The sequence below is a fragment of the Trachurus trachurus genome (genome assembly GCF_905171665.1).
Source record: "Trachurus trachurus genome assembly, chromosome: 5".
In the NCBI taxonomy this organism is placed as follows: Eukaryota; Metazoa; Chordata; class Actinopteri; order Carangiformes; family Carangidae; genus Trachurus; species Trachurus trachurus.
In genome coordinates, this window is record NC_139896.1 from 3,862,600 (window position 1) to 3,885,249 (window position 22,650).

The 22,650-nt window shown below is 42.1% G+C and overlaps 3 protein-coding genes across 27 annotated transcripts in view; all 3 read right to left on the reverse strand.

The window, feature by feature from the left end:
• Nucleotides 1-977: 977 nt before the first annotated feature.
• LOC310986106 (single-strand selective monofunctional uracil DNA glycosylase-like) lies at nt 978-7,781 on the reverse strand. The gene is made up of 2 exons (XM_083971872.1): nt 7,354-7,781; nt 978-1,655 (listed from the first exon to the last, which is right to left on the reverse strand). Exons 1-2 carry the CDS (start codon nt 7,774-7,776, stop codon nt 1,122-1,124), a joined length of 957 nt encoding a protein of 318 aa, XP_083827998.1. The 5' UTR covers nt 7,777-7,781; the 3' UTR covers nt 978-1,121.
• Nucleotides 7,782-8,699: 918 nt separating this feature from the next.
• LOC310985597 (enkurin-like) lies at nt 8,700-13,437 on the reverse strand (the record flags this gene model as incomplete). Its single annotated transcript, XM_083971214.1, has 5 exons — nt 8,700-8,873; nt 10,228-10,374; nt 11,595-11,836; nt 11,917-12,062; nt 13,358-13,437. The coding sequence occupies 5 exons, from the start codon at nt 13,435-13,437 to the stop codon at nt 8,700-8,702; spliced, it is 789 nt and encodes a 262-aa protein (XP_083827340.1).
• A 1,628-nt stretch (nt 13,438-15,065) lies between these two features.
• znf740a (zinc finger protein 740a) overlaps nt 15,066-22,650 on the reverse strand; it is a 28,171-nt gene continuing 20,586 nt past the window's right edge. For 22 of the 25 annotated variants that reach the window (XM_083971807.1, XM_083971811.1, XM_083971797.1 and 19 more), the window contains 3 exons: nt 21,332-21,571; nt 20,893-21,011; nt 15,066-18,361 (listed from right to left, as the gene is read on the reverse strand). In XM_083971807.1, the coding sequence (XP_083827933.1) occupies nt 18,188-18,361; nt 20,893-21,011; nt 21,332-21,571 (533 nt within the window). In that variant the 3' untranslated portion in view covers nt 15,066-18,187. The remainder of the gene's footprint in view (nt 18,362-20,892; nt 21,012-21,331; nt 21,572-22,650) is intronic. The other 3 variants (XM_083971813.1, XM_083971798.1, XM_083971805.1) reach the window with 2 other exon arrangements.

The window sequence follows — 22,650 nt, forward strand, 5'->3', positions numbered from 1 at the left end:
ACCACGCTATGAGATAATCATGTAACATTACGACACATGAAGCAAATACTCTGAACTACTTTCTCTTTTGAAATCCCTCCGCCCAGCAGCCGTGTCTGGAATGTAGTTCCTGCTGCATTTCCCTCTAAACCAACTCTGTGTGGTAACGTTGTGTTATTATCTCATAGCGTGGTGAATGTGCAGGTCACAACTTGTCCAACAGAGCGTTGTGGAGTTGTTGGATTGTGTATTTGATGAGTTTGATGAGGGACAGGTGAAAGTACCGTGCACCGTGCAGAACTCGTGTCTCTGCCCCGCCGATGTAAAAACAGCTTGCACCGACAATTAAAGGTAACAAACCTACTGCTGAGACTATAGGTTTATAGTCTTAGGAATTTGCCAAAATGTTGAACTATCCCTTTAAAGGTTTTTTTTTTTTTTACAGAGGGTTTTTTCTGTACCAATCAAATGTCTCCGGTCTGTTGTAGCATCAACTAAAATAGTGATTTTATATGAGAATGAAAAGAGAAATTAGACAGCTTATAGTAGAAAATAGACGAAATAATAGAAAAGACATAAAGGGACATAACTTAGACTTTTTTGTGTAACAAAGTTTTACAGTTCAGTGCTGTTTTATCAAGCTCGTGCTTCACATATGAAGCTTATACAGTAGTTAGATTAGTGTAAAATACTCGTCCTGATTTTTTTGTTAAATGACAAACTATTTTGTGTGCTGTTTGTGTCTTTTTAAATGGACCTAATGGACCTTGAGAGCTGTAACTGTGTAGTGGAAAAGGGCCGTTGGTCTTTTTGGCAACGAATTCCTCGCTGGTCTTAGCAAAATGCCGACATGCTTGTTTCCAGTGTGTGGGGAGAGCAGCGGGAGAACGTGATGGGAGGAAGGAGGCAGCAGTCAGCAGTCATCATTACCATAATTCAGTGCAGCCCAGATTCATGAACGGGGGCTTACCGTAATCACCCCAGTTAGAGTAAAAAAATCGATTTTTACGATTTCAAAAAATCGAACAGCCCAAGTCCTGAGCAGGAAAGTGTCTGAAAATAAAGCCAGAGGAACAGCAGAGGAGTCCAGCTGCTGAACAGATGTGTACCAGCTGTTCTTATTGTTGTTGTTGTTTCCTCTCTCATGTGTTGCTAAGCAGCGACAGGACTCCCAGCTCCTCCAGCTTGGCCCTAGCGACCTCCTCCCAGCCTTTGTTGGCCCGCGGGTTCCTGGGCGACGGGTGCATGAGGCCCTCGACCCGCACGTCCACCACGCCGGCGGCGGAGAGAGCCCGCCGCGCCCGCTGCTCCGCCACGCGCCCGACCCCGATCACCATGGAGACGCCCAGCGCCTCGACGGCCTGGCACAGGGCGATGTCGCACAGGGCGAGGAGTTGGTCGCGCTCGGCCGCCTTCAGCTCGGGAGGCGTCAGGTTCTTCCCGCTGGCGCTCATGAAGATCAGCGGGCAGAGGTTGGTCACGAAGCAGTGGCGGAAAAACCGCGACGGCTCCACGCACAACTTCCTGAAGAAGCCCCAGAACCGCGCGCCGCTCACCTCGCTCTGCGTGCACGAGAGTCCCGTGATGCGGCGCTTTGGGTGCTCGTCCGGCGGGTGGCCGACCTCGCCGCTGATCTGCAGCCAGTTCACCACGGACTTCACCTCGCCGAAGGGAACCTGAGCCGAGGAGACAGGAAGAAGACACACACGTCATCTCACTGCAGACTGGAGGAGTTACTTTATTATAAGTAACAAGAACAGGAACATCTGGTGTGTTAGAGCTGCAACAATTAATCGATTAATAGCACAATAATTGATTATTAAATTAACCGTCAACTATTTTGATAATCGAATAATCGGTTTGAGTCGTTTTTTAAGAAAAAAAAAGTCCAAATTCTCTGATTCCAGCTTCTTAAATGTGAATATTTCTGGTTTCTTTGTTCCTTTATGCAGGGATGCAAACGGGTCAGGACCAAAAAAGAGAGGAATTGTCTGGAAAAGTCCATTTCCAGTAGTTCAACCCCAACCAAGTATTGAGTGCATATAGATGGACATAGTTTTCAGAAGGCCAACATTTCTATATTAAAAATGCTTTTAAAAAATAAAAACCATTGCAATATTTCAATTTTGGAGATACTGATTTTTAGGTCTTCACTGAATGTTAGTCATAATTATTACTATTAAAATAAACTGAAGAAATAAAGACATGGGATTTAACATCCCATTCAGTGTGTAATGGACATATAGGCCTATATAATGTGTTAGTTTCACTTTTTGAATTGAACACATTCTACATCGCGGAGGCGACGTCTTTCCACTCAGGGCTTCCTTCACCTCTGAAACGGGGCAGAGCTCCGAGGGAAACACCTGCCTGACACAGCAACGTAGGGAACCGTGCATGTCCGCGGCGCACAGCTCCACAGACATCACAGCTCCACGGACATCACAGCTCCACGGACATGCACGGGGGAAAAACGGCGTCGCCGCTTTGGGTAACGTGCGTGCATGTCGCGCGTCTACATTGGAGGTAGGCTAGTATAATCAGAAACCATGAATGAGTTCGCCTCAGTTTCACGTGATTGTCACTGTCAGCCTGTTAGAAAAACATTTTACTGACCCCAGCTGAGACCCCCCCCCCCCCCCTCAAAACAAAAACTCTTCGGATCTGAACGATTCACACAAGTCACCTAATTGGTCATGAAAAAAGCGGGTTTCGCTTTTCGGCGCGCTGTTTGCATCCCTGTGTGATGTTCAGGGACAGTCAGGACAGTCTGAGGACAGACAGCTCTGAGGTTGAAGTTTATATTAATGCACCATGACACTGTGGCAGGTCTCTGTACTAGGGATGTGAATCTTTGGGTGGCTCACGATTCGATTCCGACTTTTAGGGTCACGATTCGATTCGAAATTGATTTTCGATTCAACCGATTCTTGATTTTCTTTTTGCGATTTTTAGTTTGCTTTATTAACACCAGACCATGTGAAAAAGTTGAATGATGATGATGTCTACAGACTATTATATCAGAAGCCATATTTCCCCCCCAAAAAATGCACATCACTTGTTTCAGATTTATTCAGCAGCAATATATTCGAACCATTTTAAAGTAAACTGCTACATGAAGCTGATTTTATAGGCTACTCTCTTTTCAAAAGCCTGGACTGAAGGATGTGAATATTTGGGTGTCTATTCGATTCAAAATCAGTTCTCATGCACATGCACATGGACATGTATCACCTGTAACAAAGGCTGCTAAAAAAAGAAAAAGAAAAAAAAGACGCACTCTGCTCTCAGGCCAGCTCACCTGCAGCCTGTCTGCACTGCAGCGCCACAGAGGAGCTGTCAGAGGAGCTGCTGGTCCTCTCTCTTCAGCCTGCTGTTTGGCTGCACTTTGTATGAGTTTAAAAAAGTGAAGATCTAACGTCACCTGAGCACCGATCAGCTGATCCAGAGCGCAGTGGATGTGGCTGCTCACACCGTGTCCTAACTGGATGCGACGCGAGCGAGCGTCCGACAATCGCGTCACATCTGACGCTCTCTGTCCACACTGAATCCGTGCGTCTGTTGGACTGGAAGCACATCAGCTGTGCGCTCGCCCGCTCGACAGACTGGAGACGTAACTACCCGGTTAAAAGATGGGTGAATTGTGCCTTTTAAACAGAAAACAAGTTTCTTGAAATATAGAGCCAACAGCAAGTTGTATCTATAGTGTAGGAACACGAGTTGTAAAAACATAATGCAGGGTTTTCTGTAACATTATAAGACGGCGCACCGCCCCCCGCCCAAGATGAATGAAGAGGCTATTAAAAAAAATAAAAGTCCGCTAGTCTCCTAAGCGGCTGTTATGTGTCACACACACTGAGGTGAGCAGCAGCAGAGCGGCCGCACCGTGACCACGGTCCGCTCCAGCTGCCTGGTGTCCCCATTGCGCACCACGCGTCTTTTCAGTCACTTGTCCAAGTTCTCCTTTACTGTTTTTTTTTCGAGACAACAATTTATAGACACAACACCGACAAGCACTGAGAGCCGCGTGTTGCAGTGAAGTTATATAGGCTATAAAAAAAATAATCCGCAAATAATAAGCCGACGAAAAGGTGCAACTTGCCACTTAACTTCTTGTAGATGTATTATTTGCGGGGGCTTTCGGGGGATCTGCTGACGGTGGAGGATCTGGGACTGATTGACTGTGGACCACCACCAGTCTGATCAGGTCCATCACAGCACAGCAGCTGCAGCACTGCCCCGCTGTCACATGACGCATATCAGCGCAATCTGTTTACATTAAACCGACATCAGGAGAATAATGAGAACTAGAAAATTTCCTCTCGGGAAATTTTGAATGGGCCACGGGAGCTACTGCGGGTTGTGCCATCTCTGTCAACATGGGAATCAAACCCACGATCTTAAGGTCAAGACAGAGCTGATCAGACAGACACGTGATCATCTTTCTATAAGCACTGATATGGAGGAGCTGTAACCACATTAGGTTAACTGTATGTGTGTGTGTGTGTGTGTGTGTGTGTGTGTGTGTGTGTGTGTGTGTGTGTGTGTGTGTGTGTGTGTGTGTGTGTGTGTGTGTGTGTGTGTGTCACATGAAGTTACCTGTGTGTGTTAGAGTGTGGGAGAGGAGTGCGCGCTTCCGCGCGCATTTGTATGTTACCTGTGTGTTTTGATGTGTGTGTAACTGTAATCACATGAAGCTGGCTCTAGAGTCTGTGTGTGTGTGTGTGTGTGTGATCACATGAAGCTGGCTCTAGAGTCTGTGTGTGTGACTGACTTGACACATAGTTAGTTAGTAGCTGCATCCTGTGTCAGTCTGATTTAGCTGTGTCGGTGTTTATAAACATTTAAACGAGCGCCAGGTGGATTGTTTATGAAGTTAACAAGCTCTGGCCTGGTTACCACAGCAACTCCAGGTGGTTACCATGGCGATAGGGGCCCCCGCAGGCTGAGACAGACAGAAACGTGGAGAAAAATAGCCATTTTCTGCCTCTGCATCGGTCTCACATTTAGGCTTAGCATGACAAAACGGTAACTCCTATCAGAACAAAACACAGATCAACGTTGCTCTAAGGACTTACTGAAAATTTTGGTACGATTTGGTGTTTCTACAGTAAATATTTTGGCGACGCTGGCAGTTTTAAAACATCAGGCCGTTCTGCTTCTCTCAGAAAATATTTGTATTGGAGTCAATGAGGAGCAGAGACAGACGTGGCCGCACTTAGAGGCTCAGAGTTTAAATTCTGAAAGTCTCTCTGATATTTTGAGCAGATGATGAGTGACAGGACAAGTTTGTCTTACAAATTCTGAAAAAATTATGTGTGTAGAGTGTAAATTGTGGCCGGGCCGAGTTTGGAAAGAGAAAAAATCTGGAGTTTTTCTGGCATCTCTCCCACTCTAACCGATGATGTCACGCGCTCTGACACGAACATTCCGTCCAATACACACCCATTATAATCTCATAATTTCTCCAAAAATGATCATGGTCATTGAACAGGGATTGATCAAAAACTATTTGACCTATCAAAACGTGGAGTAATGCGACAATACACAAGACTTGTGTCTACTGTTTAAAGTTTAAATGGAGTCTCTAGGTGAAAGTATGCCTGAGCAGTAGACGTTTGTTAAACTCCAATAATTGGTCTTTTTCGCTCTTTTTTTCCCGCCCGTCCCATTAACTTCAATGCAAAATTTTGCGCAGTTTTTCGCGACTTACGTCGCGAAAAATTTGTAGACTCTTGAGAAAACTGATAGCACACCGATCCCGATCAAGACGCACGTTTTGATATATAATTTGGCCTGCAACTCTTCGAGTTGCAGGACTAGGAGCGAACCGAAAAAGCGTCCGGAAGATGAAGGAGAATAATAAGAAAAAATCCACACAATAACAGTAGTGCCCGGGCTTCGCCCGGGCACTGGTCCCTGCAGCTATTTCATAGCTGTTGGGACCAGTGCCCGGTGCGATTGCCCGTGGCCCTAATTATGATTAAAAAAAATATATAGCCTATATTTGTTTCCAATTTTGGCCCCTGGATCATGATTTTTTTGGGCGCATTCTTGGTTAAAAAAAAAAAAAAAATCCTCTAAAAAAAAGACAGTTGGGATGCATAATGTGTCTCATAACAGTATACTGTGCGTCATGTTATCCCCCCCCCCTCCCCTCGGTTTTCAGCCGCCCCCCCTTCTGTACTGAGCTGGCCGGTACTGGGTAGGCTATAGCGTCCTGCTGATCACCGCGCTGAGGCACCGGCCGGTCTGAGCTGCGTTCATGTGCCGACTTTAAAACTCTCCAGTCAGTGACCTGGTGGCGGCTGTTTTGGTCGTCAGCATTTTATCCACGCAGCGACCGTCCACGGCTTAGTGGTGTTTTATTCTAGGGGTCGGTGGCGGCTGTGAGACAGCAGCAGCTCCACGGTGAGGGGGGGGGCAGCTTCTGCTCACCTGACTCTGTGCAGCTTCTTCATTAAATCCAAACAGTCCGACACAGCGACGCACTGCTCCTCTTTGACTCTAAAGTCTCTGTAGCTCATCAGCCCGGAACTCGCCTCATGGACCAGAAGCGACGGCGGCGTTTGGCCTCAGTGTCTCGGACTTCCAGAGCAGCTACAGCAGCGTTGTGACCTCAACCATGGTTGGTGAGAGCAGAAATGTTGTTGTAGGCCTGTGCATATTCTCATTTGTCCAGGTCATAGTATTTCAAAGGAGGTTAAATCGAAAGCAACTGGACTTATACTGAGTCTCCACACCAGATAGTTGGACCAGTCCCAGCCTGGTCAGATGCCACATGAACTGATGAAGCCTCATGGATGAAGGTGAAACGTCTTCCTAGACAAATAACTAAGTCCAGTTGAACCTCCTTTGAAAAAAAAAAAAAAAAGTTGTTGGCGGGCTCGTGATTTTTTTTTTGACACGAGTCAAAAGGAGCGATAAATCGCGTATCTCGCGTATCTCGCGTTAGGTCGCGCGTCACAACTCGAGCGAAAAAAAAGCGTTCCTCGTGTTTGGTGGGAAGCCCCTTGTGGGGTGGGAAGCCCCTTGTGGGTCTTCCCACCAAACACGATGAAAAGGACGATGAAAAGGACGAAGACGCGAAGGTCCCGTCGCCATAAAAGAATCGGGTGTATTGCGTCGCAAAAAAAAAAAGTCGCGTATACCGCGTCGCGCGCCTAATCGCGTCTCGCGCCTAATCGCGTCTTTGCGTTACGGCCTTTTACACCGCGGACGTAACGAATAAACGGTGACGGTGTGAACGAACAACACAGAACAGGACCAGACGTGGCGTTGTTTCCTCTTTTCACCTACAGCTCCACTCTGTGGAGGATCCCCACAAATAACCTAAAGGAAGAGTGTCATCCTGGACAGATTACACTGACTCACCCCGGTCTGGGCCATGCCGAAGGGTCCGGGGTTCATGCCCAGGAACAGGACGCTCTGCCCGGCCTGACAGAACCGCTCCACGTAGCAGCGGTGCGGCTCCCAGGCGTAGTCCAGCGGGCTGTAGATGAACCGGACCGGGTCGCTGAAGCTCAGCCGCCGCAGGTGGGCGCTCAGCTCCAGCTCCACCTGCAGAAACCTGGACGACGGAGACGACGGGGACGGTGTCAGGTCCACCAGCCCCGGTACCGGTTCGAATCCCTGTTGCACGGCGGCTCCAGCACCACCAGCACCCACCAGCAGCACACCGAGCGGCTTCCTGCTTCTCTCCATCCCCGCTGCAGAGCTCCAAACCCGGACTGTTGTCCTGCAACATGTCGGCCCCACCGAGGCCGCTGCAAACAACTTCCTGTTACAAACTGGCATGAACGTTAAAATAAATAAACGTAAACGAGGTTTCACCGTCTCTGTTCTCAGAGTTTACAGGGAAAAAAAGAAAATCTTCCTCCATTCACAGCTGTTGTTGTTGTTGCTTCTTCTACGGTGTTTTCTTCCTGCGCGTTCAAAGCGGCTGCTGCCACCTGCAGGCAGACTGCTGTCATTACACCTGATAGATAGATAGATAGATAGATAGATAGATAGATAGATAGATAGATAGATAGATAGATAGATAGATAGATAGATAGATATTTTTAATCAATATCAGTGTATTATTTTAGTTTTCTACAGTTTCAGAGTGAAAAAGGGAAACAAAGCAGACCAGACCTTTGCTGATGATGAAGAAAAGCGGTCATCAAAGCAAAAGGAGGAGGCTACTTTGAATAATCTAAAACATATTCTGCTTTGTTTAACACTTTAACTCCATGTGTTCCTTCATAGTTTTGATGTCTTCAGTTTGAATCTACAATGTGGAAAGCAACGAAAATAGAGAAAAACCAATAAATGAGAAGGTGTGTCCAAACCTTAGATAGATAGATAGATAGATAGATAGATAGATAGATAGATAGATAGATAGATAGATAGATAGATAGATAGATAGATAGATAGAGGTAGATGGGACAGAAACACCTGTTTCCATTGTGTTTTATTTATTGAAAAATATTGATTTGAACAGAGAATCATTGGAGTTATTTTCAATAGCTTCCATCATGTGTCATGTGATCTAGTGAGAGAGACAATGATTATTATTATGACACCATGACACAACTCTTTGAACTGTAATTTTAACATCATGATTCAGTAACAATAAGAGAGCTGTGAAAAAGCAGAACACCAGATTGAAAGGACAGCAGAGTTTTGCATAATTTGTCTTTTCCTGATTGTTAAATAGTAAAGAGTTTCTCTGAGTCCTAGTTGTTGGGGACGTAGATGGTCTTGAACCTCTCGAAGAGGTTGATGTCCTGCTCCAGCTGCTTCATGGCCGCCTCCAGACGCTCCTTGTGTGTTTTCTTGGTGAGGGTGTCGACGACCAGGGAGAGGCCCTGGTACTCGTGGTGCAGCTCGTCCCAGTTCTTCTTCAGGTCCTGGATGGATGGATGGAGAGGGACGTCAACATTTCTATTTATACAGCACATTTTAAAAAATAACCCAAGTTGACCAAAGTGCTGTACAACATAAACACACAGGTAAAACATAAAATAACCCTAACCCTAAATAGATGCAGGTAATGTACGGTAAAAACATGACATGCAATAAAACAATAAAACATAAGTGAATATATATCAAACCTAACTAAAATGCCAAGGAAAAGAGATGTGTTTTCAGGGTTCCCACTCTTTTCTTGAAATCATTTTCCAGGACTTTTTCGGTTGCTACAGTCTGACCGACATACATTATGTTTGTTTCTATGTTTATTCTTAGAAGTCTGATTTAAAGATGTGCAGTCTTTAGCTGTGACTTATGTATGAAATAATCTCTTACATGCTTCGAAATGATGACAAATTTATCATAGAACAATGCAAAAACATGTTTTTGTTTTTTAACAACGCCCACTACAGCTCTCTGCTGCTCCTCTATCTGTCCCTCAGCAGAGAAAACCCTCATGCTCGTGATCCAACACCGGAAACACTCATCAAATAAAAGTCTCTAGTTTTCTCACTAGTCACTTCTTTGGGAAAAAAATCCTTAGCAGGGTCTGAAAAAGTCAAACCATGCTCTGGTAGCTAATTTTCCAGGACAACTCAAGCTTTTCCAGGACATAGAAGAGAATAGAATAGAATAGAAATACTTTATTGTCCACCGTAGTGAAAATTTGTCTTTGGCCTCTCCAAGACAACAAAGCATAAAAACAATCAAAGCACTCCACAGCATACACATAAAAGACATAGAAACAAGAAACAAACTGAATGTTGTGCAAAACAGGCATAGACAGCCCTCTAAGGGGTTGCCAGGTGCAGTCAAACAGTCATAACATATTCAGAGCTTGTATAGCCTGAGGAATAAAGGATTTCTTAAAAATTTCCCGGCTCATCCTGGGAACTCTGAATCTTCGGCCAGATGGGAGCAGTTCAAACTCTGAGTTTAAGGGATGTGTAACATCCTCAGATATCTGTCTGGCCATCCTGACAACTGCGGTGTGAACAGCAGCTCACCGAGTTGTCGTTGTTGCTTACCAACCAGCTTTCCAGCAATATTTACTATAGAGGAAAGCTTATTTTTTTGCTGCACCTTCAGGTTGCCATACCAGGCAGCTATATTAAACTGCAAAATACTTTCAACTAGGCCTCTGTATGTCATTTCCAATATATTTGACGTTGAAACATTTGACTTTGTCTTTCATTTTCCATGACTGGAAAACTGGTCAACCATTTTCCAGGTTTTCCAGGACGTGGGAACCCTGGTTTTTAATAAAAACTTAAGCAGCTCCAGGGTTTGTACCTCCAGGATGTTTTGACGCTCCTGGTCCGACAGATGCGTCATGGCTCCGTGCTCCTTCTGCTCCTTAACGTAGTTGTCGTATTCCTCCTGAGCCTGGCGCTCTCTCTCCCGGCGCTGCAGGATGTACTCAGGCACTTCTCCATAATCCTGCAGACAGAAACACAACAGGCAACTGAGATCCAGGAAGATTTTTTAAGTGTTGGGGTGGTGAAGAACAAATTGCAAAGAAAAAAAGATGAAAACTTGATTTCATTTTAATGTTACAACATGTCCACCATAGTGGACAACAGGACTATAATGTTCTCAAACGTGCAATATTTTGATGCTTATTATGAATATGAAAAGACTAGAATTATCCAGTAAAGTACAGTATACATAAAAAAAACTAATATCGATTATGATTATGGGGTTTTCATTCTCTTTTATCGACTACACTATTTACCTTTGAAATTAGACATTTGGTGGTATTTCATTGAGCATTTACACAAGAGAAACAGGTTGCATCTTATGCTCCTATGCTTGATACCATAACAAAAGGCTTGTTGTCCATCTATGAACAGTTTTCATTGATTAATTCATCATTATTTGGAGTCAAGAATGAAATCATGACATCTATTTAATGGAACATATTTCTATAGGCATCATCATCATTCTGTACTGATTTTAAACCTCAAAACCCTACGTGTTTGGTTTGGCCCATAGAGGCCGATGGTGCAGCTCATCCAGCTCTGTCAGCTCTGTCTTCATCTCCCTCATCTGAATTTTTACACTCTCCTGCAGGGTCTTCATCTTTCCTTGGACTCTCATCCTCTGATAAATCTATTTATGAATCTCCCTCAATGGTTTTGCAAAGAATTCACTCAGCCTCTGTCAAAGAGCTGTCCCTAAAAAAAAAAAAAGGGAAGCAAACACAAGTACAGAGTCCTGATGTCCACGTACATTCATAAAATAAGCTTTTTTTCATATGAAAAGTATAAAGTAATCAATTCAGCTCTGAAGATTCACTTAATATATGACTCAAAATACTTAAAATTGTCAACATCATGCTCACTTTTACTCTTTCCCATTAAAATGTGCTTATTGAGATGTCAGCTATTTAAAAAGAGACACACAGGAAGTTTGGAAGGTCACACCCCCCCATACAGATATCATTGTAAAGGGCCAGTTGTCCTCTTTAATGAACAACAGGACTTAGTAATAAGGTGGCATTCATAGTATAAGAGAAATGAGCTAAAACATGGTATGCATTACAGTGTGGCCCATCAGTTCAGTATGTATGGCTTCTTTTCGTTTCCTGGCATTCCTGCTGTGATTTTGTGTATTTTCTTGTGGACCTGACAAACACTAACACTAGTTTCTGTTCTGACCTTTTTCTTGGTGTATTTGGGGACAAGTCCTGAGTTTTCAAGGCGCTGCTTGTGTCCCTTGTGGTTGTCCACGCAGGTGGGCTGTGGCCTCATGGAGACCAGTGTCGCGGTGTTGGTCTTTGTGAAGTCTCTCTTGGTGTGAATGAGCAGCGGCGGCTCGTCCGTCCTCGCAGGGACAGCTGGTTTCTTGGCAGAGCAGATGTGACGAGCCTCCTTCTCCTTCTCCTTGGAGCACAGCAGCTCTGAGATTTAACATACAAGTCAAATTATATGCAAAGTCACTCCACACATCTGTCAGACTGTGAATTAGACAACCACTCACTTTCAGGCAGTCTGGGCTCCTTCATCTGCTTCTTGAGGAATTTTTCTGGGGATGGCACCTCTACTTTCGGCGGTCCCATCGTTCTCATCGAATCCTTGGTCAGTTTCTTCTCAAGAACGACTGTCGGTCGAAACTTGGACGTGTACCTTCAAAGACAGCAGAGAGGAATGATCATTTTAATAGACAGCGGGGAGTACCGGGTGCTCTAAATAGAAAAAACAAGTAAACTCTAAGGTGATGTGGGGTGCTCTTGAAGTAGAAAATAATTCATAGAAGGACGAAAAAGTACTAGTCTTGCTTCAGGCACCGACTCGCTAGGGCCAAGAATTGTTGAGAAAAAGAACTGAATAAGTCAGAGCATATTATATAAAAACAATAGTCAAAGGCTGACCAGTTAGAATAAGCTTCTCATTATAATACATATCAAAAATCCCTCAAGACACAATCACAGGTTGACACTTTATTACAAAAAGGGTCTAAAAGCAATACCCTCATTTAGGCCTGGATATATTAAGGCATTGTGTGTGAAAATCTTCGAGAGAAGCATCTGCAAATTGGTTCTTCTGGCATATTTATGCTCTGCCACCCTGTCTTTGAGACGCCCTGTGTAAAAACTATTGCATGGGCATGTAAGTCTATATAGTATATTACTGTGGAATTGCAATATTGTTTTTATATACCGGTAATATGCTCTGACTTATTCAGGGTCTCTGCAGGTTTCACCAGCTCAAATTTAAGACTTTTTAAGACCTTTTTAAGACCATTATGGCTGAAATTTAAGACCTATCATGACAAATAAAAAACGTACAAAAGAAATGCATGGTCACAACATTAGAAATTGATTGCAATATATATAAGTTGTACTACACGTAATTACTGTGGTGCGTTGAGGCCAGAGAATTGTGGGATTTGTAGTTTTTGACCAATCGCAGGTTGTGCTCTTTCTTTTTTGTGATTTTCCCGGTTCACACATGTATTTTTTTAGGGGCAAATGCCAGTGAAATGCTCGCCCATAGTGGGCATAAGAAAGGGGGAACTGGGAACATAGGAATGACCCCCCTGAAGCAAGCTGAATGGTCAATTTACTTCTAAACTAAAAATGTACTAAATGAATTTCCCTCTGGGGATTAATAAAGTAATTCGTATTCATGTGAATACATTTGAACAGAAAATCAGATTTTAGTCTCTTTAATTGCTCTTTTAGCCCCATGCAAACTGCATCTTTTACTTTGTACCATGTGGTTCTTACCTTCACAGACTCCATGAAATGAAATGATGCCTTCCTCCTAAATAGTTGGACTCATGCTAAATTTTTCTCATGGTTTCCTAGCAACAAGGGTTAGCTCAACTTACCCCACTGTCCTCTACAGATATAATTTATCCATCAAAATTATTTTAATCAATGTAGTTGGTTTCCTTATCTATTAGTGTTATAACTTACCTCGGAGGTTTTTCAGCATTATCCGCTCCTTTCATTAAATGAGTGTAGACGCTCTCTGGTGGATGAACAACGCCGGACATGATGGATTTCTTTTTTTCTAGATTTAATTAAATATTTTTTTTTTTAAATACAGTTGACGATGTGAAATAAGTTTAAACTGAACTAAATGAACAAACTACACGGAGCTAACTTCACTAACATTAGCTGGAAACCTTCAGGGGACGGAGTAGAGTCGAATGTTTGACAACACTTGTTGCTAGGCAACCGCGCAGCCATTTTTTCCCCCACCCCTCTCAAACGTTGCGTTCAGTTGCTGTCGAAAAATACTAAATTTGACTTGACACTGTGTTTCTCCCATAGACTGTAAAAAATAAGGTTTCTCCGTGTCTACAAATGGTCAACTGCTACTAAAATATTATTTATGTATTTATGTTCTAGTGTAATTATAGATTTAGGTTGGGTTTTCACTCATTCAGGACAGACTCTAGCCGTTTTGTTCCCCTAGCGAGACTGGGATTTAGGATTCCCCACACCTGCCTACCGACCATTAAACACACCACAGACGATTAATTATTCATCAAAATCATAACAAAGAAAACACAAAATAAAACAGTGCAATCTAACTGTAAAGGTTAATAAATAATGAAAATGAATAAAGATTTACAAAGTATACAGTGTCATGCAAAATTTTGTCCCCCACCTGGTCAAAATATCTGTTAATGTGAACAGTAACGCAAGTGGAAGATGAAATGATCTGCAAAAGGCATAAATCACAGTGTGTAAATAGTAAATATCTTGTCTGATACCTTGGTCAAAGTTCTCTGAGAGCTCAACTCTCCTGGGTTTCCCATTCTTCTGCAGGCTGCTGCTTTGTTTCCCTTTTTCACTCTGAAACTGTAGAAATAAATAATAATAATACACTGAAATTGATTAAAATGTTTGCAAAACAATGTTTCATGTTTAACTTTGTCTTTTGGAGATCATTTCATCTTCCACTTGAACTGTTCATATTAACAACATTTGGACCAGAGGGAGGACAAACCTTTGCATGATGACACTGTAGATGTGGGAACAAATGGAGCAGCTGTACATCCATACTGTTACACCACCACATTAAGTGTTATGTTCTTAATTTTTTTTTTTTTTTTACAATGTAATGCTGCATGTCATTTCATATTTTTAATTCCTTCAGTGTAGAAAATCCATTTGGATTTGAGGACGTGTCTGGATTAAAAACCACAGAAATAAAGTCAACACATCAGGTGAGCGTAGAGAAGTCCTTTACAAATTATTTTATTTCAGCATAATAGTAAGAAGCCTCTCCTCTGATTTTCATACAGTTGAAACTAATTGGATCACAAGGGTACATATTAGTTAGCCCATTTTTACAATAATCATTGTAACATTTTTTTAGGAAGTTATTCTTAAGCACTCATTTTCCTACACAAAATAATCAATATCAAGATCCTATCTTAACTGAGGACCATAACTCTGCATGCAAGACTAATAAAGAAAACAACTAATCTGTGATAGCTACTGTTATGCTGTTGTTCATCTAATACCATTATCAATATAATTTACTACAAATACCAGGGACTTTGTATAAGAAAGAAAACATTTTTCCTGTGGTACTACTGCCTCTATTGTTAAAATTACTGAACATACTGGGCTCTCAACTGTACTGATCCAAATTGTTCTGTCCACTTTCTTGTGTCAAGTTGAGGAGAAATAGGCTTTGTCTAAAACCTAAAATCTAGTACAGTCTGAAGGAAAAAATATCCATCTCTCTTTTTTTGTCTTTTTTTTTCCTTTCACTCCAGTGTTTACAATTTCATCAGAATAAAAAAAAGGTCCTTGAAACAATCATCAAAAATGTGATGAGAAATTCTCAGGCAAATAAATCCTTTGATCTTTCTGAAAAATTAAACCTCAATCTTATAAACAAATGATCTGAGACTCAAGGATTCTATTGCATTTTAACAATGAGATTGATAATACTAAAAAACAATAAATGACAAAAGGGTATTAACAAGTGACGTCAACTATATACTGTATTGCCCTTTAGCCGTTATGAGTATGTGCTCGTGCCAGCAGTATCCCTTCCACAGATTTGGAATAGTGTTTCCAGAGCAAGTTAATGCATTTCTCAAACTTGGCCCCTTCGCTGCCACTGGGTTTTTCTTTTTTCCTTTTTTATGTTTTTTTTCTTAACTTTTAACCCATCTGAGTCACTTTAAAACTGAACCCAATCCTTCTGCACACTTTAACTGTCGCGCTTGCTTTGTCTTGATATCAATGGACCGTTTAAAAAGAAAAGAAAAAGCTTCCCAATAATAATAATAATAATACTTCAGGTTGAGACAGAAAAAAAAAAAAAAGGATCGGTGATCAGCAACTTCTGTATCCAACACAAACATCTGTTTATCCTACACAGTAAAAAAAAAACAAGACCGGATAAAGCGCTCAGGGTTTCCATCTGCGTATTCAGTCGTATATGGACCTTTAAATAAAAACTGAAATTAAAAGAGATAAAAAATAAAGAATAAACGCTCTGTGATCTCGGTGTCATTCGACCCCAGACTGCAGTGCCCTGAAATCAACCTCTCAGCCATCTGGTGACTCACTGTGGCTTCAAACAGCAGCTGGGATGTCTTGATATGCACGCGTAATGTAATGTTCGGCCTTGTAAACGAATCCTCCCGCCCACGCACCGACCCACTGACCCCCCGACCCCCCAGCTCTGATCTCCAGGTCCGACTGAACAGTCACAGAAAGGATCAAGTTTGAGAAATCCTTCAACAGAGGGAGCGCGGCGGCTCCGACCGACCGACACAGTACGATCAAAGTTCATCATAGGTAAAAGAAATCGTTTCCCGTTACAATATCATTTAGTACTACAATGGTTATTATTTTGTGTATCCGCACTTTTAACTTTAAGGCTAAACCCAATGACATGACAGACATCCATTATTAACACACCAACCACAGAATATTTGGATAAAAAGGCATTTTTGTTAGTGTGAAGCAGAACCGAGCCGAGCCGAGCCGGTTCTGCCGCCGCGGCGACGACGGCCTGTGACGACGACGACGACGGGCCAAAGCACTGCAGTGGGAAAAACAATTTAGCACTACTGACTTGACTTCTCACAAAAAAAGGACTGTCCACCTGTCAGAACCGGGCTGCTGTAGGATTATACACCGTGTTACACCGTTCATCAGTAACAATGACCCCAAAAATATCTCATTGCCATTATTATAAAGACGACTTCTCTCCCTCTCTCTCTGTGTGGACAGGAGGAGAACACGTTACAGTCCGTTTTTAAAAACACCACTAAAGCCATCGACTCTGTGTAACCATGACAGCTTTTTAAGATAAAGATTAAAAAAACAAAAAACAAACCATGATGATGAAAGGCTGTCTCGTCTTAGTAAATACATCTGATCCACAATAATAATAATAAACAGTTGAGAAAAAGGCAAATGAAACAAGAACAAAACAAAACAAAAAGGAGAAAATAAGAAAGAAAGAAATAAAACACACTAAGGCCACAAGATTTTGTATACCCCCACTAATCTCACAATGTGAGAATCTGTACAAACAACACGATGGGACTTCTAGTGGCCGACCTGCACTGTTTTACACCAGGAGATCTCTGTATATATAATCCATAATATATACAGTGGTAAAGTACAATAGCATGACTCAGGAGGAGGAGGAGGACGAGCTGAGGCTGCCACCCTGAGTCATCAGTACGTCACCTCCGACACCACTAACTGCAGGTTTCACCGCCTCGCTTCGCTTCACTTGGAAGTCCTTTTTTGTTTTTTTACAGTTTACAGTTATGAAGCTGTCTGATATCACTTGTTTTTGATTTTTTTCCTTTTTCCTTTTTGTACAAACAAACTCCGCAAGTTCCTCAGAAAGATTTCACTGAAGCGATGGTGGGGACAGATTTGTATTTGAACCTAATTCAGATTTTCTGTTTCTTTCTTTTTGGCCCATTTTGTTCATATATATATATAAAAAAAAACAAAAAAAAAACATCACCACTCAAGTCCGATACAGAAATAATATTCTTTTTCAATTATGTACACAAAGTAAATGATTAAACCTGTGTTGGTGACGCCACAGTGAGACCAGATCTTAGAGCTTTCTAGCTGAAATGTCTCGATGCAGAGATCTGGTCCCGGTGAGCGCAGCAGCCAACAGAGTGGTGGTGTTTCATCCAGGACAGTTCAGCCTCATCAGTTTTGACCTAAGTGAGAAAATCCTTTTTTTTTCTTTCCGTGTGTGTGTCAAAACGGGCCAAATCTAAAAAAAAAAAAAAAAACAGAAAGGAGCTCAAATACTTTTCCCCTCCTTCACCACTTCATCCCATTTTGTTGCCAACGTCGTCAGGATAAACAAGAACCCGCTGCCCCCCCCTTTTCCCGAGTACCACCAGATGCAGATATATTTTAACAATAATAAAAACTTTTCTTTTTTCTTTTTTTTTTCTTCGTTGTTGCAAAAATCAAATAGATTAAGTACAAAACAGGACCACTGTTCATCACAGAAAAGTCTCGTCTTTTAAAAAAAAAAGAAAAAAACAGGGAAGAAGAAGAGAAAAAAGAAAAAAGGAAACACAGTAAAAAGTCAACGAAACAAAAAACACAAAATGTCCCTCTGTCGTTAGTTTAAATCCCAAGACTGGAGCTGCTGCAAACGTCAGTCTGTGCCAGAGTGAGTGTGGCGCCACCGAGCACAGAGCTGACCAGAAGAAACCCTGTGGCTTGTCCCCGCTCCGCCGCCGCCGCGTACGTCGCCGTCGTCGGAGCGAAGGTGGAATGTCAGACGGCCAGTCGGCCCGGCGGGGGGTGCAGGGGGCTCCAGGTGGGGGGCGCGGGCGGCGGTTCCTGTGGATACGGGCGCGGCTCGCAGCACGGCTGGTTCTCTACTTTGGCTACGCCGCGGCCCTGGCACAACCGCCGATGCCGCAACAGCCGGTCTGTCCGCGAAAAGTTCTGTCAAAACAAACACAAGACAAGACACAGTTGATGGAAAGATGATGGAAACACGTGGAGGTTAAAGGTTGGGTCTGGAGTTTTGTGCCCAAAAATAAACATTAGACTTGTACAAATAAAATCCGTCTTAATCATCACCTATGGGCTTCTAGTCCTGTGTGGTCCACCTGCCTGTATTTTGTTTTTTTGTTCTGTTTTGTTCAGGTTTTGTTATGCACGTGGACGTTTCTGGGTGGAGCTAGAGAGAGCATAGATATCTATGGCGAGAGAGTCGGTGTTTTCTCTCCAGCCAGTGACGGAGCTCAGGTGAAGCTACGTGCAGTAAAGTAGGAGGCTCAGGGCAGCACTAGCTGTCTCTGATGCTACTGAGTCTCTCTCTCTCTCTCTCTCTCTCTCTCTCAGCAGCAGTCAGGACAACAAAGTAAAAGAAACACAGTCTGAGTGAAGCGCTGGAGCCGCAGACCGATTCCCGACCGTCACCGACACTGGTAAGAAGTATTAGGGCCGTTGTGGGGAGCTAGCTCGATGCTAACTTCGGCTAGCGGTAGCGGTTAGCATCCGCCGCTAACACCCGCTTCCCATCGCACCACAACGGCATAACAACATAAGACTGGAGGCTCCCGGTGTTGGTGACGGTCGGCTATCGGCCCACGGCTCCACCGCTTCTTTCGGACTGTATTTCCTTTCCTTTGTGGTCCTGACAACTGCTGCTGTCTGGGGCAGGAGGCTACACAGCTTAGCACGAGAGGAGGGGCTGAGTTTCAATGTTTTGTTTACAAACTGCAACAAACAAAACTCCAGACCCTACCTTTAAATTCATTTAAAACACCACTAACCCAAGAAATACAAGTCTAACAACTTTAAACAATACATGAAGACCATGAACGTCACATTAGGTTCAGGTCATCTACAAACGTAGCAGGTTATCTGAAAAAAACTGATAACTTTTAGTGGGTTTTCTCCTTTTATCCACAAGAAAATTCAATTTTAGGCCACAGAAAAATGATTATTTCTGACATTTATAAGATGAAGAGGCATTTAGAGGCATTTTTAACAGCATATGGAAACTACAAGAATAGTTTGGCCTAATTTTTTTTCCAATTTGACAGACAGACTTTGACTTTGCAAAAATGGGATAATATAGTGTATGTGTGTTTATGTACATAATAAAAACTACAAATCTCTCCCTACATGTTGACGTTCATGTTATTTTTGTGACATTCAGGTGAATTTTCTGTAACTGCAGCGATTGGAGTGGATTTACATGTTTGTTTGTCACTGAATGTTGATAAAAACTCATGTTTTCAGAGTTTTAGAGTCCTGAACGTCACCATATGAAGCAGAAAATGAACTGACGTCAGGTGTGTGACCTTTATTTACTGTGGATGCTATAGGAGCCTTTTACTTGTTTGCACTTGCAAATGCAGCTGCTTCATTATTATAAGGAGCGGAGGAGGGGGAGGAGTGCTTTTACTGAAACTTTACTCCTACAGAGTTAAGCCTTCCTTTTGATGAAGGAAGTCCTTTAGAGGTCAACATGCCCCCATACATCTGTATTTTGTTGTGATTTATGTCACTTTTAATATTCTAAGGCCAAATTTCAGAGATTCTTCTCTTCTTTATCCGTCCACACCAATGAATCTTGTTCTATGATTGTTTTAGATTCAACAGGAAAGAACAGGAAGTGATGTTGCTGTTTTATTTCAGGACCATGAAGAGGCCAACGTGGCTCCATGCTTCTTGTTACACTGCCACCTACAGGTTTAGTCTGATCATGACAGTGCTCAATGGAGAAATTATGCAAATAGTATGGAGATCTTTATCATGTTATTATTTAAAACTGGGGGAAATATATTTGTTTTGTTTTTCTCAGTGCAAGAGGAGATTTTTCCCCTATGGATAGACTAAGTGCCCATTTAAAGGGAAATGACATGACTTTCTGGACATGTTTCAGCCTCTGATGGATTAGACGGCTCCAGATTGAGTTGACTGATGCTAAGAAATGTTAATAAACGCAACGACACATTACTTGATCTGCTTCTTATCTTTCTTTCTATATAAATTTTAAGTTTTGATTTTTGGGTAAGCCTTTAATTTACAGGCCTCTAATTACGTGATAATGTCAAGAAACGGCCTAGAAATAACGGCCAGTTTCATGGTAATGTTTTTCATAAAGGCAAAAGATTACACATGCTTTTCATGCTTTGAATTTTTTGGGAAAGGCCAGAATTGTTCTATACCAAGTCCATGAAATTGTAAATTACAATCAGTTATTTCCAGGCGATGGCTATTTCTAGAGATGACGCAATTACATGTTATTTCTTGACATTGTCATGTAATTAGCGGCCTGTATTAAAGGGTTATCGATTTTTGTCTTATTCTTTTCTTATCAGTTTCTACTTGATCTAACTTTAACTTGTTTGTCTGTATATGTTTATGGCATTATTGAAAGGAAAATTCTGAAAATAAAATAAAATCTGATCATTAAAAACAGCTACCTGTGTGTGTGTGTGATGTTCGTAGACACATACCTGCTGGCACCGTTCACACTGATAAGGCTTCTCCCCACTATGGACACGCTTGTGTCTCTCAAGGTGGTAGCGCTGGATAAACCTCATATCACACATGTCACAAGCAAATGGCTTCTCTCCTACAAGAGCACACAAATACACAGTCAATGCATCAATTTTAGAGTCTGGAACTCACAAACAGCGTGCAACCTTCACTTTACTCAATCTTTTCTTTTGCAGACTTAAGATTTCCAACAGTTACACACAAAGTTGGAAAACGCTGCCCTAAGAGTTACATTTCTTTTCTTTTTTTTAACAAATGATGATATTGATTTTCTAAACAAAAAAAAGGCCTCGTCATCAACTCATTATGTGTAGATCAGAGTGGAATTTCTTGATTTCATGGCCCAGATCTACGCAACATAGAAGACTCCCCCCCAAAAAAACTGGGGACAAGTACTTTTTTGAGGCTGGTTCAACATCCCATCAAATGACTTTGACAATCCAAACTCGAGTTTGTTGTTGTGGTTGTTGTGGTTAGACGCCCGTTCTGCTGCCGCTGCTGCAGGCGCCAGAGCCTCCCTCAGCAACGAGGGTACGGTAAAGGAACGCATACCCGTATGAGTGAGGCTGTGTCTCTCCAGGTGGTTACGCTGAATAAACCTCATGTCACACATGGAACAAGCATACGGCTTCACCCCTACACACACAGAGCAATATATTAGCCCTACCACCCACATGTGCAATACATACAACTTTGTTTGATTTTTTAAAGCTCAAGACTAACACTGGCACTAAAAACACTGGACAAGAGATTAATGACTCATTCTAATGACTACAAGTATGAGATGTGCATTTCCTGTTTGTGTGTGTATGTGTGTGTTTTTTGGGGGGGGAGAAATATGTTGAAATGTTCAGACATGCAGCTAAAAACAAATTACAATTGTGTTGTAATAATGTGAATGTGGAGCTACACATGGCTTCAAAGCAAAAAATAAAAACAAACAAAACAAAAAATCACCAAGATCAACATGTATATATGTCTATGTTACTACTTCCTCACTCGACACAGCGATAACCAGACTATTTCAGCATCCTCCCGTCCATTACGCATGGATTTACAGTCACTATTAAACTTTTTTTTCCTTTTTTTTTTTTCTACAATGTGAGTTTGAGATTCTTGGATCGGTCCCTGGATGTCAATTTGTTAAAGATAAAAGATTTGACAAGTTGCCACGGTGAAATAAAACTGTGTGGATCTGTAAAAGAACAAAAAATAAAACAAAAATTCTTTCACACGGCCTGTTTTTTTTTTTTTAAATCATTGTAGGTGTTGGGTTTCTGATCTAAAATCTAGAAAAACAGTGTTTTTTTTTATTTTTGTGCTCATTATTTATGTCACATGACTGTCAGCCCTGCATACATATTTACTTTTAGCATCTCCCTGACTTACTAGTTTGGTTTATCTTGTTTCTTATTTCTTCTCTCTCTCTCTCTCTGTTATAGGACTAAGAACTGTGCCATGAATTGCAGCCAGGATTTAATAAGGGCAGAAATTCCCACATGGAGCTGGAGCCAAGTTTATTAACATCAAACTGGAGCTCACTAAAGAGGCGACGACGGTTTCCTGTGCTTTCCCTTTTTAACTTTGTTATCTGAGGGGCAATTTAAAAACTAAAGAGAAGGGGGGAAAAAAGAAAGAATAAAACTCTAAAGTCTGGTAAACAAGGTCTGACCCTGATAAACCAAAGGATAAAACCACATCTAACCAAACGGATC

Bases quoted from the DNA above. Each gene is read 5' to 3' on its own strand.
- LOC310986106 (XM_083971872.1), bottom strand. From the start codon at position 7,776: ATGCCAGTTTGTAACAGGAAGTTGTTTGCAGCGGCCTCGGTGGGGCCG. The intron at 1,656-7,353 runs GTGAGTCAGTGT...TCCTCGGCTCAG, and splicing joins TCGGCATGGCCCAGACCGGG to GTTCCCTTCGGCGAGGTGAA.